The sequence below is a fragment of the Muscardinus avellanarius genome (genome assembly GCF_963383645.1).
Source record: "Muscardinus avellanarius genome assembly, chromosome: 3".
In the NCBI taxonomy this organism is placed as follows: domain Eukaryota; kingdom Metazoa; phylum Chordata; class Mammalia; order Rodentia; family Gliridae; genus Muscardinus; species Muscardinus avellanarius.
In genome coordinates this window covers 154,565,009-154,585,344 of record NC_137788.1, presented here as the reverse complement: position 1 = coordinate 154,585,344, position 20,336 = coordinate 154,565,009, and the positions used below count along the sequence as shown (strand labels likewise).

The window sequence follows — 20,336 nt, the reverse complement described above, 5'->3', positions numbered from 1 at the left end:
ATCTGCTGCCAATGCGATCTGATTCATGCCCAGCAACCCACTGAAATCAGAGAGGACAATGGTGAAAACCCCACTCTGTCCGCCACACGAGCCTCCGTGTTTACAAAGGGACATTTGAAAGCACTGGGGAATTTCACCCACAGGGCAAAAGGGGCTTCCTCTTTTCGGTCATGAGTTTAGGTCAAAACAATTTCTTGGAAAATGACTCAAATTTCCATGTGGCTCAATTTCATAAAAACTTCCTCTCTCAGTTGTCTGATTGTTTTCCCAATGAAACAACCAAATACCCAGGAGATTCTGTTAATACACCCAAATACTAAATAATTCCCCAAACATCCTCTTAGTTTTTAATGCATTTGATGTTTGCATATTCAGGAGCCTAGAACTAAGCCAAAGAGTCCTGCTAGAGCTATAGTAAGAGAATAATTTATTATTCAGACCCATATATATTTTAATGGGTGAAAATAACCTAAATTATAGAATGTGGAAATATTTATCAACTCACAGCTCAGTGATTTGTTTTGTTTTGTTTTTGGAATTGAGGATTGAACCTAGAGGTGTTCTACCTCTGAAATTACAGCTCCAGTTTTTGTTGATGTTTTGAAACAGGGTCTTATTAAGTTGAAGATGCTGGCCTCAAATCTGTGATCCTCCTGTCTCAACTTCCCAAGTACAGTGATTACAGGTGTGTGCCACCACATCCAGATCAAAGGAAAATAGTTGAGCAAGGTGATGCACACTTGACCATTCAAGTACTCAGGAAGCGGAGGCAAGAGGACTAAAGCCAGCACAAAGCAATTTATCAAGATGGGTTCCATCCCCAGACCTGAAAATTAAAAAATGAGTCCAAACTTCAAGCCAAGCATAGTGAGTGCATGCTTGTATCCCCAGTACTTGGGAGACGGAGACAGGAGGATTGTGGTTTGAGGACAGCCTCAACAAGTATTAAGACTCTCATTACCTAGCAAGACCCTGTTTCAAAATAAAAATAAAATAGGGATGAAAGTGTAGCTCAGAAGTAGAGTGCCCTAGGTTAAATCCCCAGTGAGACAGACAGACAGACACACACAGACACACACACACACACACTTCAAATTAACAAAATAGGGCTGACAGTGTAGCTTAATGGCAGAGCAGTCCTAAATTCACTCTCCATAATCTCAATTTTTAAAAATATGTCAAAAATGAAAATATATAAAAATAAAAGTATTTTCATACTTATATGAATATTTTACAATATTATACAAAACACTCATGGCACATATTCATATACTTTAGCTGATTTAGTAGTTGTATCTGTCAATAATCCCACATTAAGGTTCCTTTTGTTTAAAAAAAGACTTAAAATGTCATCTTTACATTTCCAATATTTCATAAAATTGTTCTTAATCATCTTCAGAGTTCCACTTAATGGCCATTAAATTGAGACCTTAATGGACTTCGCCATAGACCATAATTAAGAAATACTCACAAGTACTTACTTTGAAAACTCACAAAAGATTTGATATATGAATATTACAATATATTAAATATCGGGATGTATATGTAAGTCTATATATTTTCAAGAAATTTTTTACATCCATTCATATGACCTTTCTTTCAAACCACTGGCAAGACTATACTTCAGGTTAGATATCTCTGTGATTGGTTTGGACATTTAACAAAGTTTATACTAAAAAATCCATGGCTTTTGGGATGAATATATTTTCATCTCAGTAAAAACCAAAATGTTTTTCCCAATAAATACACATAAAATATAACCTCAAATTTTACAAAGAAAGCCATGTATAACCTTTGGATGTCACAGTTTGCAGCATCCTTATCTCCTTTCCTAGTGAAAAATATTTTACCTTTTTTTTCTGGCAGTTTTTTCTTTTCTACTACATTAATTAAAAATGGCCAATAGTGAAAGTTACTTAGCTCTATAGCTATTCCAAATGAGTATCACCAAATACATTGAATATTTAAAAGATTTCGGTTTTTCTAAGGGTAAAATAGCTTTGGGGAATGTCGAGGTTGACTGAGAGCTCCTTGAAGTGTCAAAAACAAGGTTGATGATAGGAAATAAAAAAACTAAGTACATACTATCAAACATTAGACAAAGCCTTGCTAACTCAAATTGGCACATATAATACTTATATATATATATGCAAAGACATATCTAGAGATGTATATGCATATACACATGCACATACATGCATTTTTATATATGTATATGTGTGTGTGTCCAAACATATATATTGGACCTACAACATCTAATTCATTTTTTTAGGCATAATCATATATAATGAGGTCATCATATCAAATCCCAAGTACACTTCTTCCTCATGGACTCCTTTTTTTTGCTAGCATATCTTATTATCTTATTAGTCATGATATTATATTCTATCACATTTACCAAAATTTATACTTTAGTTTTTATATGTTATCACTGCAAAATTGCATGTGATGCTTTTTGTTTAAATTTACAACGATGTTCCTGATGTTGGAGATTTTATTAGCAAAATATACTTGCAGAAGGCTGAGGGTATAGCCCAGTGGTAAAGACCATGCTTAGCATGTACAAGGACCTTATTCAATCCCTATCACCCTAAAAGAATTTCCTTGCTTAAAGGTCTGTTTTCATATAGTACATAAAAATATCAAAACAATTTCAGAATTAACTTGACAGTCTGTTAGAATCCTTTCATGACAGGCAAATTAACACCTACTTTGCCATTCCCGTATAGTGCAATAAAACTACAGTAGAAAGTGGATGAATGTCTAAAAACAGTCATTTGATTTAAAGTCATGTCCTACAAATATTAAAAACTGTATTTTCAGCAACAGTTTTCTTAGTGTCTACTTTCTGCTTAAGTAGTCATTGTATTGAGACTGATCCATCAGGTGAGTGACAGGTTTGAGCATGTCAATGACATGACCAGGACCCTTGAGGTTGTTAAAAAATAGAAAAAAAAAATCATCAGTTTGCTATGATTTGTTCATAGACAACTATCTATAGAAATGGGAAATTGGTACTTGATTATTCACCATATTTGTGTTTTATAACTTAGTGAAAAAGGATTGTAAAACTTCTTTCAAAGTTCATATTTACTCAATTTGATGGGTAAAAAAGAAGCATTCTAATAGTTTTTGAAAGCTATTTTTAATTCTCTTAGCAAGACAGCTTAAATGCAAAATATCTTTAACCTCTACTTTCCCTATGATTTCCCAGCTTCCCACTAACTCTTATGAACCAGCAGCTCAGAAGCTGATTTCATCTTATAGGCCCTGGTTACAGGCCTGGCAAAATTGGCTGATACCACGTGGTGATGGGGGATGAGAAAAATGTAATTTCTATCACTGCCTGAGACGAGAAGGGCTTAGCCATCTGAGATGACAGTGTTTTACCAGCAAAAGTCTTTAGAGCTACATGGTAGTTACTCAGCCCCTGGAAAGAGAAAATTAAAAATGAGTTATACCTGGGTGTTTGTTAATCTGCTGCTATCCTTTGAGAACTCTTACTAAGACTGCTAGTAAGGACCATAAAAGAAATTGAAAGCATCAGTTGAAAGTATACAAAATCATGCAGGAGGCATCACAATACTGGATTTCAAACTATACTATAAAGCCATAATAATAAAAACAGCATGGTATTGGCACAAAAAACAGACACATAGACCAATGGAACAGAATAGAAGATTCAGAACCAAATCTGTACTTAGATCTAATTGATTTTTGACAAAGGGGCCAAAACATAACACTGGAAAAAAAGATAGCCTGTTCAACAAATGGTGTTGGCAAATCTGATTAACCCTATGGAGAAAATGGAAATAAATCCCTCTTTCTCACCCTGCACAAGAGTCAAATTCAAGATGGATGAAAGTCTTAGAAATTAAACCAAAGACCTTGAGGCTACTTGAAGAGGGTAAAGGTCCAACACTGCAACATATAGGCACAGGTAAACACTTTCTCAACAAGACCCCAGTAGCACAAGAAACTAAAAGGCAAATCAATGTGTGGGATTGCATGAAACTTAAGAGCTTCTGTATAAGCAAAGAAAACTATAAAAAACCTCAACAGAGAGCCAACATAATGGGAGAAGATTTTTCCCAACTACTCCTCCAATAGAAGACTATTATCTAGAATATACAAAGAACTTAAGAAACTCATCACTAAGAAAAATAACTGAATCAGAAAATGGGCTAGTGAACTAAATAGACACTTCACGAAAGAAGAAATTCAAATGGCCAATAATACATGAAAAAAATGCTCAACATCTTTAGCAATCAAAGAGATACAAATCAAAACTACCCTGAGATTTCACCTATCTCCAACTAGAATGGCAATCATTCAAAACACAAACAACAAATGCTGGTGAGAATGTGGAGAAGTGGAAACACTAATACATTGTTGGTGGGATTGCAAATTAGTGCAACCACTTTGGAAAACTCTATGGAGGATCCTCAGAAGAATGGGAATGAACTTGCCATATGATCTAGCAATACCACTTCTGGGTATCTACCCAAAAGAAATGAAACTAAACTACCAAACTAATGCATGCATATCTATGTTCAGAGCTACACAACTCACCATCACCAAACTATGGAACCAGACAAGATGTCCATCAACAGATGAAAGGATTACAAAACTATGGAACATGTACACAATGGAATTTTACTCAGCCATAAAGAACACAATTATGTCATTTATAAGAAATGGATGGAACTGGAGGGCATTATGCTAAGTGAGATTAGTCATTCACAAAAAATAAGAAATTGAATGCTCTCCCTAATATGAGGAAGCTAGGTAGAAAACGGGTCATCCTAAGATTAACTGTGTACAAAGAAGAAGATATTATAGATGAGTAAAAAAGGCAACCTAACTCAGGGGATGGGAGGGGGAAGAGGAAAATTCTCTAATGCACATGGTGTTCTTTAATATCAATGGCACTCACTAAGCCAAACATGAGAAGGAGGGGGAGGGAATGGGTGGAACTGGGGAAGGGCTAATTGGGTGATGTATGCATGTATGTATGTCTCCACCATCTTGTACTCCATTAAGATGTATGACTACAATGCACCCATAAAAAATTCAAAATAAATAAAAATAAATTCCTACCCCATTAAAAAAGAAAGTATAATTATTGCAGATTGTTTAAGTAGAAATATAACATACAACACTTGAAGTGGGGAAAAGTAGCAAATGGGAACTTTCTGGGAAAACGAGGACATGTGATAAAACTAAATCAATTTCCCTTGAAATGTATTAGCATAGAAATGGATCAATTATTTCCCAATTATTCTTCTGAACAAGGAGGAGAAACATTTTTTCATGCATTTCCACCCCTCCCTTAGAATCCCTGTACAAGGCATCTGCTACTCATATATAATATGATATAATATATATTATATAATATATCATATTATATATGATATATATGAGGGCAGATACCACTATGATTGGTAGTAAACCTAGTATCTATTTTCTTAAAGACTTAACTGCCCTTTGAACAATGTCTATGCGTTGACCAAGAAATGGTAACTTCCACGTTACAAGAACATATCTTCATACTTAGACATGTCACTAACCTCTTCCACAACTCTCTATCCTGCCCTTTCCTGCTGAAACTGATGATCAACACATATGACCAGGCTGCTTTATCTGAGTCTGTTCTCAGCACTCAACATTGTAGCACGTACTTAGCTGGGTACTGCTACAGTTTTCCTTTGATGGAGAAATGGAAGAGCCCAGGGAAAGAGCTGGACAGCAGGTTTATAACAGTGTCACAGGGTTATATACATTGACCTGGGAGCTAACAGCTGGAAGATTCTAGGCCTCATAAATCCAAAAGACTGACAGAAAGGCTATGTTGTTTTGTTTTTGGTACTGGGCATTGCAATCAGGGCATTTTACCTCTGAGCTATACCTCCACCCAGCCATATATATATATTGGAGGTGTGTATGTGTATTTTTTTTAATGGGGTCTTGCTAATTTACTGAGGCTAGCCTCGAGCCTGAGAGCCTGTCTTGACCTCCCAAGTACTGAGATTACGGTGTGCACCATCACACCCAGCTCTGATTCTGAGAAGACTAAGGATGCCAGTCCACATTGGCTACCGCTTTAGTTCCCTAGGTTTGCATCACATCTCTGTTCTTTCACATTAGTTATAGTCTTCTCTCTGCACTGTAAGTGATAGCCTTTTTACACCATCAACATGTCATTATATTGCATAACCTACAAGACAAGTACTCCTATGTATAGGAAACCAGAGTCCAACAGGTTAAGGGATTTGACTATGTTTATATTTGCCTATGCTCACATGTATGTGACACAGTCCAAGACTATTAACAAGAAAGCAAATATCCTCTCCAGTCTAAGAAGTCCTTTAAGTCTTGGGTGTATATTTTACAAGTTGGCATTCAGCTATTTGTTCCTTTTGCAATCTGTTCTTTGGTTTCTAGGGGTGCTGGTTCCCTCTCTCTGCTTCCAATTTAATGTACATATTTCTATCTGTTTCTTCCCATCATTGTTTCGCCCAGTTTCTATGAGAATGTTACATAATACCTTTTGACCATATCTGTAAAACAAACGTTTCTTTCCTTTCTTATTTAAAAGTCTCGTAGGCAACCAGAGGTTATTTATTCCAACAGATGAAAACTTAGATAAAACCTTAAATATCCTAAAATATACCAACTCCATAAGCCTACATGTTTTGGAAATGTGTTTATCACTAGAGTAGCAAATGTTCTTTTATCTTGTTGCAACAAAGAATTTTTATCTTTTTAAAAATAAGATGTAACATCTGTCAGGCTCAGTGGTACATGCCTATAATTCCGGCCACTTTGCATTAAGGCAGGAGGTTGCAAGTTTGAGGCCAGCCTTAGCAACTTAGAGGAACCCTGTCTCAAAAATAAAAAGGGCTGAAGGTATAGCTCAGTGATAAGACACTTGGCCTGACATGTGCGATCCCTAAGGTTCAATTCCCAGAACAGGAGAGAAGGAGAGAGGGAGGGAGGGAAGGAGGGAAGATTGATTTATGTGTCTTTTTACTTTAGTAATAGCCACCAAAATACCAATGAAAACATACAGTGCATGGTGTAATTATTTCCATTGATAAGAAACTGAGGTACATGTGCTTCTATAGCAGGCTATGGAGTCAGAGAGACCTCGGTGCAACTCTGGTTCTATTCTCTACTAGATTTGAGGCTGTATTAACCCATTATGTGTATTGCTCTGACAAAATATCTGAGGTTGGGTGACAAGTAAAATGTTTGTCTCACAATTCCAGTGGCTAGATGATCCAAGCAGCTTGTACCAACATCCTGATGAAAGCTCTCTAGCTGTGTCACAGCGTGGCTGAGAAACAGAAAGGGAACCAGTTGCCTGCAGAAGGGGACAACCATATGTGGTGATCTTACTTCATAACTCTTGCTCTGGAGAGCATCATTCTATAACACCTGCATTATGTCCTCCTTTGGGCTGTTCCCTATGACCTAGTACCTATATTAGCACCCATCTCTCCAAGGTTCTACCTCTTCAACATCTCTACATTGGGGACCAAGCTTCTAGCTCATGAATTCCTGGGAGACACAAGACAAATCCAGTCCACAGTAGTGATCATGTTAAGTTTCTGCCTTCTTTGAGTCCTAGTTGCATTTCTAGAAAACAGATCATAATCCTTGCCCTGGTTGGTAAAAAATTAAATGTTATCACACATGCAAAATAATTTCCTGCTACACTCTTAAGAGACAAAGAAAAACAGCCTTCTGTCTAGTCGAAGGGGTACTGGGGTTAATTTAAGTTTCCAAAGAAATGCTCTTCCAGGACAAGTCTACTCATGTTGTCCTCAGTTGTAGAAGAGATCATCTGCCAGTTCCATCCACATCATGCTGACTTTATTTACACTTTTCAGATTGAACCAGGGAATGTGGTGATAACACAGTTTAGCAAACACAACATTGCATCTACTGCTACCAAATTGCCTAAGATGACTAAGAGGGCTCTATACTGAATGGCAGAATAGCAGTCACATGTGTTTATATTTTCTGTTCACATTGAGACTTCTACTTCATACAAGAAAATGTATAATAAAAATAGTGATGGCCATTAGGAGTCACTAAACAAAGAAGATAATTGTGTCTAAACACAGTTTTAGGTTCCTATACTTGAATCGGATTTTACTTGTCAAATGAGAACCTGCAAAAATAATGCAGAGGTGTAAGGACAATTTACATGATTTAGTGTCAACATTATGGGCAAGCATCTATCACCAAATAAAAGTAGTGAGGTGGCATGGAACTTTGGTAATCCAGAATTCAACTTCATGATCTTCCTTGGTATTTTTTTTTTAAATAAACTATAAGGAAAGACTGACACTGGGATTATAAGAAAAATAATGACAAGCTCCAACTCCATAACTAAAAGTGTATCTGATATGGAGTTAAATGCAGGATTACTATTTTTAAAGTGTATTTGTTTATAAAATGCCAAAAGGATTGAGTGTTTTGACTAAGTTTTATAAATGGTTGAATTAAGAACAAGTGAAGTGTCTGTGGTGGATTATAGCTGTTCATTATATAGAAACAAAATAAAAATATAAAGAATACATCAGAAGGCAAGTGTTTTTTCTTCTTCTTCCTTAAGGCCTTGTTGCCTTCCACATGTCTCCAATGAGACACTGCAATAAACTAGCTTCGAGCCTCTGGGAGAGAATTAACACCATCAAAATGAATTTACAACTGAGAATTAATTATATAAGCAGTGTGTTACTTTATATCTTCTCCTGCATGTTCTGCTTTAGAAAAAGTCTCATTTCTCTATTAATTATCTAAGCAAAACCAGAGAGATATTCCTCAAAATTGACCCTGTCAGGAAAAATCCTTTGACATGCTTAAAATTTGAGAAGTGTTTGTCACAGAACGCACAGGAGTCCCAAAAGGGATCAGTGCAAAAATTTATCTCAAGATCCTCCCAGTAATTACAGCCACCTCAACTCAAGATGCAAGGATGTGACTTTAGACAACAGGAATTCACGTGGTCTGTTTCATCCCATTGACAATTAAAAGCTTGCAATTTGAAAAACTGAAGAATTATAAGCATTGCACATAATTTGACTGGCATTTCACGTGAAAAGGAAAAAAAATTATTGGTAATTGTCATAACAGAGAACGAGAAGTGACATCTCTGATATAGGAGATTAAAATGGTTCCCAGCTTAATGCACTGGGAATAGTCTTTAGAATTTCTTCCCATGGGGCATTTTGTAGGCGTGTGTGCACGCGTGTGCATACACACACACACACACACACACACACACACACACACACACACTTCAACACCATGGTGCATGCTCTAAAAATGAGAAGGAGTGGTTAGGGGAAAATCTGTATTCCTGGAGAAAGCGTTTTTCTTAAATAGTTCTTTTACTTTGGGAAATATACATAAGTGTTTGGGTTTTGAATCAGTATAATTTCTAAGTGGCTCTGTACCCTCTATCTGATCATTACCTAAAGCGCTCACTTACTTAAGCACCTGTATGTGTGTTTGGCTCGTGGCAGAACCTGTCCTGGTATCGAATGAGAGTTGACAAACTAGAATGGATTCGCCACAACCCCAATAGGAAGATAATTACAACTCACAACTAAAAGGACAGGTAGCAGGTTTGAAAAACAATATTTGAAACTTAGACCCTGGTAGACTGATTTCACCAAAAGCTGTTCTATGCCATCACAAGGCTAACAAAGCCAGTGGTTTTCCGTATCTGTAAGAGTTGTGTTATATATACACAATAAGCCACAGTTGCTGACTTAACCATCTTTTCAAATGGGAGAAATGGTCTAGGGCAACATATTTGTGTGATCAAGAAATGCAAAAAGTAATTATCACCCTACAATTCAACAAAGACATTAACCCTATTAGCAGACCTGACTTCCCAAGCATCTCCTCGACTGTCCAGCATAGCCTGCAAAGTTTCAGGGAAGAGGAATCACAGTACTTAGTATAAGAATCTTAATTATAGTCCCAATCTCCTTACTCATAGAGACTGTGATACAGAGAGGTCAATCAATACGTGTTGCTGATAATGTGAAAAAAGATGAATAAATTAATGCTATGCTCACTTCAATATGATGTCGCATAGCAGAAAATAAGATCTAGGAGAGATGATCTAGGTTAGAATCTTGTTTAGCAGATTGGCTGAGAAACCTAGACAAGGTTACTTAATTTTTATTTACCTGTATTTGTTTTGTTTGTAGATAAGGAAAATAATATCAAATTTATTGAATGGAGTTGAGTTGTAGGTGAGAGGGGAAAAAAGCCAGAAAATTGTGAAGACCCTAAATACTTCTATTTTCATTCATTTAATTATTTCTTATTAACCATGTTTTAAAGTATTTATTTTGTTTCATTTATCTTACTTTTCCTTGAGAAAGAAAGTGGTGTTCCCACCTTCCCATAAATTATCTAAGTTATCTATTGATTTTCTTATAAATCATCTAATAATTCTCTTGTGAACTTGTTAGATAATTGGGAATTAGGATGACCCACATTGAAATGGGAATTTCATTAGGAAAGAGAAGAACGGTTACTATGCTCAGGAAAAATGACTTGTGAATAATTGGCAATTACCCACAATGCTCAGTGCATTCTGCCTTAGCTTGAAGTAACTTTAGGCAGTGAAAAATTAAACATCTCAATGTAGCATAGACTGCTAAAAAAACCAGAGCTTTGGAACTCTATTCTATTAGTACATATTAGCTAACAGGAGGATAAATATTTCATGCAATTTATAGGCTAGTATATCATATTTCACAATATTTGAAAGTAACATACAAAGTACAATCTTGATAGTAGATATTACAAATAACATCTACAAGAACTAGGAAAATTCGTGTGATAGAAAATGGAAAACTCTGAACACTTCCAAATGCTAGATTAATACAACTTTGCGAATACTTTTAAAAAAATTAATGAAGTCAAACCCATTTAAGAATGGAAATTTCAGCTGGGCATGGTGGCATATGCTTGCAATCTCAGTAGCTGGGAGGCTGAGGCAAGAGGAACACAGGTTTGCAGCCCGCCTCAAACTCAGCAAGGCCCTCTGCAATTTAGTAAGACCACATTTGAAAATTTAAAAATAAACCTGGCATGGTGATGCATGCTTGTAATCCCAGTACTTGGGAGGCTGAGACCGGAAGATCCAGGTTTGTGACCAACCTTAGCTACATAGTGAGGCCCTCCTCTGCAACTTAGTGAAACCCTGTTTCAAAATAAAGAATAAAAAAATAGGGCTGGGGGTATAGCTCAGAGGTAGACTGTCCCTGGGTTCAATCCCTAGCACCACATATACACATTAAATAAATGAATATATATAATAGAATATAGCTCAGAAGTAAAATGTCCCTGGGCTCAATCCTCAGTAACATACACATACATATACACACCTCAGAAATGAAAAGAAAAATGAAAGTTTGATTTTTTTTTTCAGGTCTGAGGATGGAACCCAGGGGCATTTGACCTCTAAGCTATACCCTGTCCTATTTTTTTTTTTACATATACACACCTCAAAAATTAAAAAAAAATGAAAGTTTGATTTGTAAGAAGAATTGTGAGCAATTTGATATGTTTAAGGAGCAATATACACTTGGGAAGATACTCTTTCATTTAGAACACCGAGAACTTGATAATAAATAATTGGTTGTGATCTGCTTACCATTAAATTTTTTTTAAATTTTTTTGGTGGTACTGGGGTTCCTGGAAGCTCTTCTACCCCCGGGCTACACTCCAAGACCTATTTTATTTTTGGAAACAGGGTCTCTTAAGACAGCACAGCTGGCTTTGAACCTGCACAATCCTCCTGTCTCTGCCTCCCAAGCGCGGGGATTACAAGTGTGCGCCACCACACCCGGCTTCCATTAAAATTTTGAAAGTACAACGGAATAGTAAAAATGTTAGCAATTAAATCACTTCAGCTCTAAAAAAAACATAAAACTAAATTAAAAGGACTTAACCAAACCAGAATGACCATTTGTAGTTCAATACTTTAAAAACTAGGTGGGTTTTGTACAATACACCCTGTATACAATTTGTATGTTCTGTGAAATTGTGTGTGGTATGTGTGTGTATATACCACACATATACACACACAACTAATGTTGATCACGCAAAGATACATTTGCCTTTTTGTTTTCATAAAAATACAATACTTTATCATCTTTAAGTAATACTGCTTATGGAATACTTAACAAAAATGACTGATTAAACTTGTTTACTACATTTTAGGCATTCTTAGGGCCCGAAAGAATGACCAGAAAAATTATTCTCACTAGGACACTGCAAGGTATTCTTCATGAACAATAATCTTCCTGGGTAAGGATAATAGCTTATCTTCTCTCTCTGGAATGAGGGAACTCAGGGGATGAGCCATGGTGGATCTAACCACCCCACTGAAAGGACTGTGCGGGTTAATTTGCAATGAGAACTCCTGACCACATTTGCCCTGGGTTTCTCCTTCTAAAAAAAATGTTATCCATGATGGAGGCACTAATTGGTTTGGGGGATGGAGAATCATTTTTAGTGCTGAAGTTGATGGCTTACATGTGTTTAAATTTTGATGACATCCTGATTTGTGAATATTGTAAAGAAGTATAAATTCATTTGTATACTGTTATTATAAACTGCTCCTCAATTGATCAGAATGTACTAGATATTTCTTGTTTTCTTAAATAAAAATACCCATGAGTGTTTTTAATTCATAACCGATATAGAGGATGCAATATAATTTCCATATACTATGTCAAGCAATTACGGCCACACTGATTACTCTAAAAGGACAGATATTTGAGTCCTCTGACAGCCTAGTTCTAAACAAACCAATCCACAATCAATGTAGTATCTTTCTAATAAGAATATGTTTAATTTCCTTTATTACACGGCCCTATGGTTTCTTCTTCCTGAAGTTAATAGTAAATGTTGAAATATTCTATGTAAGTGATTGTTGGGCTGGAAAAAGAAAGTCTTAATACAAGTATTTATACCTTCAACAATGAAAACAAGATAGTATTGTCTTGCATGATCTTTCCTAAGGATGGGTACAGCATTTTATATAATAGTTTCTTGGTCCATGCTTCAATTACTGACCTTTACTGCGTAGAAAATTAATGCAATTTTCATTGTAATCCACCCATACAAATAAGGTCCACATGGAAGGTTTTCACATATGGAATCTAATACAAATAGTAAATGTCAACTGATTGCTGGTAGCTGAACATAGCCATTATCTGCTTGTTCTGGGGTCCCTAGCAAACCGCAGTTGCAACAAGCTGTTTCTTACATGGGTCATCAGGTGGAAGGAAGGAGGTTTTCCTCTCTTTAACATTTAGCCTGTGTTCAAGTCTTCAAAGTCAAAAAGTCTAGTTACCTGAAACTTCTATGCTGTCACTGAAAGCTTGCCAGAGAAAAGAAGGCAAGACTGTGGAGTCTAATCTAAGACACATCACCACTGTGGACTTTGAACAAGGGCAAGGAGCAAGAGGCTGCACTGATGTCATGTTAGAGCAATCCCTTTTGCAGACAGTACAGTGTGACAGACCCCAGACTACGGCCTGGTCTGTACCTCCCAGACAGGCAGGAGATGGGAGTGTATCCATCCCCCGAGGAAGCTGGGCCAAGGGGCCGACAGCCTTTCATCTTCCATAGTCATCTGCCGTGGTATGTGGTGGAAGGGGGTGATGGCAATTAACCGGTGTCACTTCCAAGATGGATAGCTTGGGTAGAAAAGAGTTTGTCTCCTCCTCTGGGTTTGCCTGAAATGGCTGTGTGTTTATAAATTGTAAACAGTTCCTTTTGGCCTGGGTGTGTTACAGTTCCCAGAAGCATGGTCTGTCATGTCTAACACACAACAGAAGCCAGAGAGGTCAGTGGGGATGACCCGACCCTTCACAGTCCACTGTAGCAGGGAGCCATCTAGCCACGGCACCCAGTCAAGGACACATGTGCACATTGCAGTGGTAGAGGCAGCTATAGATGGAGAAGAAATGATACGCTGGATTACAGGTGGGCACTTGGCATGGTGGAGCATGTCTCTAATCCTAGTAATTCAGAGGCTTAGACAGGAGGATTGCAGGTTTGGGGAGAGTCTCACCGATATAGTGAGACTTTCAGCAACCTTACAGGCTCCTGTTTCAAGAAAAGAAAAATAAAGAGGGCTGTTGTAGAGCTCGGAAGTAGGATGCCCCTTGGTTAAATCCCATGAAAGAAAAAAGAGATATGGATTGAGAGAGAGACAATGGTGGGGGGAGAGAAAGACAGAAAGGAAGAAGGAGGAGGAGAAGGAAGAGGAAGAAAAGGAGGAAAAGGAAGAAAAGGAGGAGGAAGAGGAGGAGAGAAGGGAAGGAGGAGGAGAGGGGGTGGAATGAAAGAAGGAAGGCAGGGAGGGAGGAAGGGAGATGCAAATTCAAGCAGTGAAGCTGAATATCTATTTAAATTAACAAATCTCTAAGAGAAGGGAGGCTGAAATGATACAAAGACTAAAATGTTTGCCATTCTCCCTTAGCTACGAAAAGGTATGTTAAACACACAAACAAACAAACAAGGATAATACCAAAGTCAAGCTTTTACTCTCTAAGTTCATTTCTATAGAAGTGAAATGATAAGGGTCTGGCCACTGAAAGGCTCTGCGGTACTATAATTAAAATCTTTCCAAGCATGAGCCTGCCCCGGAGAAGACAGAGCCCTGCCGCACACCTCTCAAAACGGGGCAGTAGACAGTGCCGCTGCGTGCAGCGCCATGCTGGGTGAACACCCTTGGGCTCACACCAGCAGGGGCTGCTGTCCTGACTCTTTGATCAGTCACCCTTGCCCAGAACAACTTGAAGCACGGCCCAAATGGCTCTGACCTCACAACCAGGAAGCTCGCGAGGTTCCTCGGTGCAGCATCAGACCTGGACAACCCTGCTCTACAGGTTGTGGCCTAATTCTGTTGCCCGCCAGTTTCTGAGCAACACTTCTGTAGGCAGTGCTATCCTGTTGAAAGCTCTCCTGTAACAGATGGGCCAAGGGACCTGGCAACGTCCAGAAAGGGTGGATGAGATACTGTTCCTTGGGTGGCTCATTTAAACACACTTGACCCAACAAAAAGAAGTCATCCTTGCTTCCCAGCTTTGGTTTATAAAATGTAGAATTTTTCCTACTGTGATATTGTGATATAATAAGAAACATATATTTGGTCTTTGTTCCTGGCTCCTGGCCAGAGCTTCCAAAACTCTTAGAACTGCCTAAGCGACAAGAGTGGTAGGAGTGTATTTTGTTTCATTTGATTTTGTTCCTAGGACTTGAACCAGGACTAGGAAAGGTGAAGTTTAGGAGACTCTTGCTATTCATACCAAGCCTCTTTTCAATCACACCTGAGTACAGGGTAATGAGATGGTGTCTGGAAAGTCCTACAAAATGGGGGAACTGGTTTCCAGGGAAACCAACCACATGATGAGAGAGCTGGAACTTGCAGGCATATCTTGTTCAATCCATGTGACCTCCAGAAAGAGGGAAGGGACTGGAGATGGGCTTAATCACCGCAGCCAAAGGTTTAATCACCAATGGCTACTTAAGGAAGCCTTCAGGAAAACGATGAAGGAGTGAAAAATAGCATCAGAGGCTTCTCTGTTGGTGACTCTTTGGAGAATCTAGGGATTCAGTATGTAGAGAGGCATTTAAGTTCTGTTTCACTGTCCAATCTTCCCTTAGGCAGCACTGCTATTCACCATTCCTGAGTTGCATCCTTCAAAATAAACAAGTGAATGGGAATGTTTTCCTTATGAGTTATTCCAGCAAATAACTAAAGCTAAGGAGGAGAGAGGGGGCATCCCCAATTTTAAATGGCCATTCAGGGGAACAGGAAGCCTAGATTTACGACCAGTACCTCTTAAAGGTTTTCAACAATTTCATTAAGAATTGTGGTTTTCTTCAATAAAACATGGCCGTCTACACTTTAGCTCGGTCGTGACTATTTTTTTTTTTTAATTTTTTATTGGTGCATTGTAGTCAAACATCTCAACGGGGTACACGAAATGGGCCGTGACTATTGCTATGCAATGACTTCATCACATGAGAACTGCTCTTACGGATTCCAGAGCTGACTGCCAATCACCTCTAATCTGAGAAAGGAACATTCCCTTTCTATAGGTGGGATTCTTTATTATTTTTCTATTCAGAAGCATCTTAGCACAACAAATATGAGTTACTTTGGAACCTACCCCTTGTGCTTCAAATGGGCAGAACCATCTGGTCCACTCAATTAATTTTAAGGCTCTGTGTCAAGGAGCCAGGGTCTTTGAATTAATTTCCATCCGATGGGCAATTACATTGCATACTTGTTCCTAACTCTCTCCCTTCTGCCCTCTCCTCCCCCGCAAGCCTATTCTATCCTAACCCGTCACCAGCCCCACAGGTTTGGGGACTGAAAGTCCATTAAGTTAGAAGCCTCTCATTTGGCACTTTGCTTTTTTTTATTTTATTCCAGAAGGTTTGTCTGAAAGTGTAATGACAACAAAAGCAGCAGATTTGAGAGATTCTCCCAAGAGAAGGAAAAGGACAGATGTACACAGACATATAGCTGAAAGTGCTGCCAGCAACAGCTGGGAAAGTGACAGGCACGGAAGTGGGTGACCACCCCACAGAGCGCAGCCCTGAACCTGAGAGGAGCAGCAATCGCACTTGATTTGCTCTTGACTTCCCAGGCTACCTTTTATCTACAAAGGGGAAGGCTGAGCTTGGCTGGCATCCAACGAAAGGCCTCCTATTGGTTGGCTTTGTAGAAAATTTCAGATCTTCCTTATGTTTTACCCCCTTTCCATCTTATTTCTTAAAATTTTAGAGCAGGCCCAAACATCACATTGTATACCCGTAGAGCTGTACAATTATCATTGACCAACTGAAAAATAAAAATCTTTGTAAGATAGGATGGGTAATTGCAACTATTAATAGGCTTGAATAAAGAAACAAATAGAAATGATAAATACGAGATCCTGATTTAAAAAGTGGCAGTATTACTGTATGATTTATAATAATTTAAAAAAAAGAGAGACAGAATCTGGTAGAGCGCACTCTGATGCCCCCATGGATGTCCTTTGGAGGTCATTCCCTGGGCAAACTCACCCTGTCATCATCCTCGTCCTCATCGTCCACATCTGTGCTTTCCTGGAAGGAAACCCCACAATTTGTTAATGAAGCCTGGACCAGAACTGTCCAATGCAAGCAAAACACATACTCATTGTTCACTTTCTCTATGGAATTTAAGCACTCGTATAAAAATTCATGATAACCTCTTAAAATGCTGTTTTTTAAAGTTCAAGGCCACTGCGGCAAGTTTATAAAGGACATGCAGGAGCTCTATAACACTCGTGTAGAAATAAAGCTCTGAGGGGAGGGCCCATTGAAGGCATCTGGCTTCAGAAATGCACCACCAACTTGGACAGTATTGTACTCATCCTGACCAATAAGCGCACTGCTGTGTTAAGATTGAGAATGCTATACTGCCTCAGTGCTGGGATCATGACTATAATAACTGTTCGTTCTCTGGGTGGGACATTACTAAATTAGCAGACAATAGAAAGTGTATCCGTGTGGATATAATCCATCTTAAGGAAAAGCTATAGATTGCTGGATGAGATCATGGTTTTCCTTGGACTCCAGGATTGGGAGGGACAAGGAAAAGAAGGGAACTCAGGGCTCTGATGTGGACTTGCCCACTTGGGTCTGGTACCATCTGTGCTGCTCATGGGGTTGTTAAAATCAGTTTAGAAGTCTCAGCTATGTAATAGGTAATTCTTTTTTTTTTTTTTTTTGCAATGGAACCCAGGGACATTCTACCCCCCAATTTTTTATTCTGTATTTTGAAACAGGGTCTCACTGAGTTGCAAAGGGCCTAAGTAGGTGAGGCTGTCTGTAAACCATGGTGTGATTTGACAGTGACTTAACACACTTCCCAGTCATCAAATGCCAGGATGGCTTGAATCTTTCTTTGCTCACCTGGCTGCCCTGGGTGCTGCTGACTTTGCCTTTCAGGGGTCTGATGAAATTGTAGACAAAAAGCAGCAATAACGCCAGAGGAATCATATACAGTTCGAAATTCCAAACAGTGACCAGAAAGACCTGATTGGGAAATACATGAGATCATGTGATTGCTGGATAAAACAGTAGGAGAGGAATCTGAAATTCCTACCCATCGACTTGAGAAGAATAACCCAGGAACAATTAAAAACAGATACTAGTTTGCATGGTGTACACACACACACACACACACACACACACACACACACACACACAATTAACTCCTTTTAGAACTAGCAGCCAAGTAAGAGTACTGCATGACTAGGCCAGTCCCACTGAAAGAAAGTAACCTTCCACCTTGAAGACACATTTTCCTTTTTTCTTATTTAATTTTCTTTTTTTCTTATTTATTTTTTGTTCCATGATTTTGGGGTACGAGAATTTGGGGAAAGCATTACAGAAAAATCTAGAGTTATGAGCACATTGTGCTAACAGTGTGGTCTACTTAACTGGAGAAAAGTGATTGCTTTTTAAATTGGTTGTCAATAATTTAAAAATCCGGGTAATTTGGACAAATAATATCAGATTTCCAAATTCTCTTTTAAAATATGCCCATTTGGGGATGGTAAGGTCATAACAGGCTAGCACTCTCGCCATCAGATAAGGTATGCTTTTGCCAGTCCAAGCTCTACCATCTCCTGAAGCCCATATCCCCTGCCGTAGGACAGGTGAGCATCTGGGGTTTAAACACAAGAACCTCCATTGCAGAAGATGGAGAGACCTGAAAGGGAAGGAGGTCAGCTCTGCCTCCAAGGACCACACGAATTAGGATAAACGAGAACACCTGAGGAGTGCAAGAGACAGGAGGGAAATCTTGGGCAAATTACTTCAAATTTTGATCCTCTCTTTTTGAATTCACAAGTCTGGAAGATGAAATAAGATAATTTGTAGTTATCAGCTGTCAGCTAGTAAGAGAAAGTCACTGTTGCAACCTATTAACTTGGAATAGGTGAACAATATCATAAATATTGAATTTTCCATTGCAAAAGTTGTATTGTTTTATTGCTAGCAACTTTTTTTCTAACTTGGTAAAGCTTTCTATCTGTAACTATATATTTTATTTTTGTCATTATATAAATAAAAAAATTTGAAACTGGTCATAGTATATATCCAAAAGTTAATCATTTGAATATTTTAGATATTTAGATTAGCCTCATTCATAAATTTTTATTGTTTTTAATAACTTCTTATTTAAGTCTTCAAGGGTTTCTAAGAATACAAACTACAAATAAGGAATCTCATCTGTTTTCTAATATTTATAACATTGTTTTTTTCTTGCTTAATTTCATTACTTCTACAATGCAATGTTAAATAAATCTGTTGAGAGGGATATTACTGTCTAATTTCTGACCTTAATGAAAATGCTTCTAGTGTTCCATTTTTCTACATTAAACATGATGTTGCTTTTCTGTTTGAGCTATGAAAAGCATATTGCATTGAGAACACATATATACACACACCATTTTTAATACTACAAAATTCATATACAGTTACTCACCTTTATCCTTAATATATTCTATATATTTACAAAACATTCTTAGGTATCTGCTCCACACTTAATAAAAACATTTCTTTAAGCAGGAATACTTTCGCCAATTCTTACAACAGTTTATTTCATGATTATTGTAACTTCAGTCAGGTATGATAGTAACTGACCAACTGTGCTTTTGATATCTTCTAAAGTGATATGGGGGATTTTTATATTTCAATTTAGGACACTGAGATAGTATATTTATAATTAATAAAGGAACAACCTTGTTTCCCTCAGAGAAACTCCACTTTGCTAAGACACAACCACCTTTTAATACATTACTGTATCTTTTTGCTAACACTTAAAGATATTTTGCGGAAATTTACATTTATCACTTATTTTTTGTGTTATGTTTCAAGTTTTAATAGTAGTATTATTTTGATATATATATATTTGATATATCATATTCTTTTTCTATGTAACAAATAACATTTTATGTTATATTGCTAAATATTGCAGGACTACAAATAATACACTCTATTTATCAAATACCTAAGCATACCTCCAAGCATTAAGACTTGTCAATGTACTTCTATCATTTTTCTGACTTATTCTTACTTTTTAAAAATAAAACACTTCAAATAGTCTTTCTCCATTGTAAATATTGAATACAGGGGTGTTCTACCTCTGAGCTATACCCCCAGCCCTTTTATGTTTTATTTTGACACAAGGTCTAAGTTTCTGAGGGTTTCACTAAGTTACAGTGCACTGACCTCAAAAT

At 37.7% G+C, this 20,336-nt stretch overlaps 1 protein-coding gene across 1 annotated transcript in view; it reads right to left on the bottom strand.

The window, feature by feature from the left end:
* MCTP2 (multiple C2 and transmembrane domain containing 2) overlaps positions 1-20,336 on the bottom strand; it is a gene marked incomplete at both ends in the record, with an annotated part of 168,067 nt that overhangs the window by 20,693 nt on the left and 127,038 nt on the right. The window contains 2 exons of the mRNA XM_080691701.1: positions 17,131-17,172; positions 18,004-18,126. Of these exons, the coding sequence (XP_080547827.1) occupies positions 17,131-17,172; positions 18,004-18,126 (165 nt within the window). The remainder of the gene's footprint in view (positions 1-17,130; positions 17,173-18,003; positions 18,127-20,336) is intronic.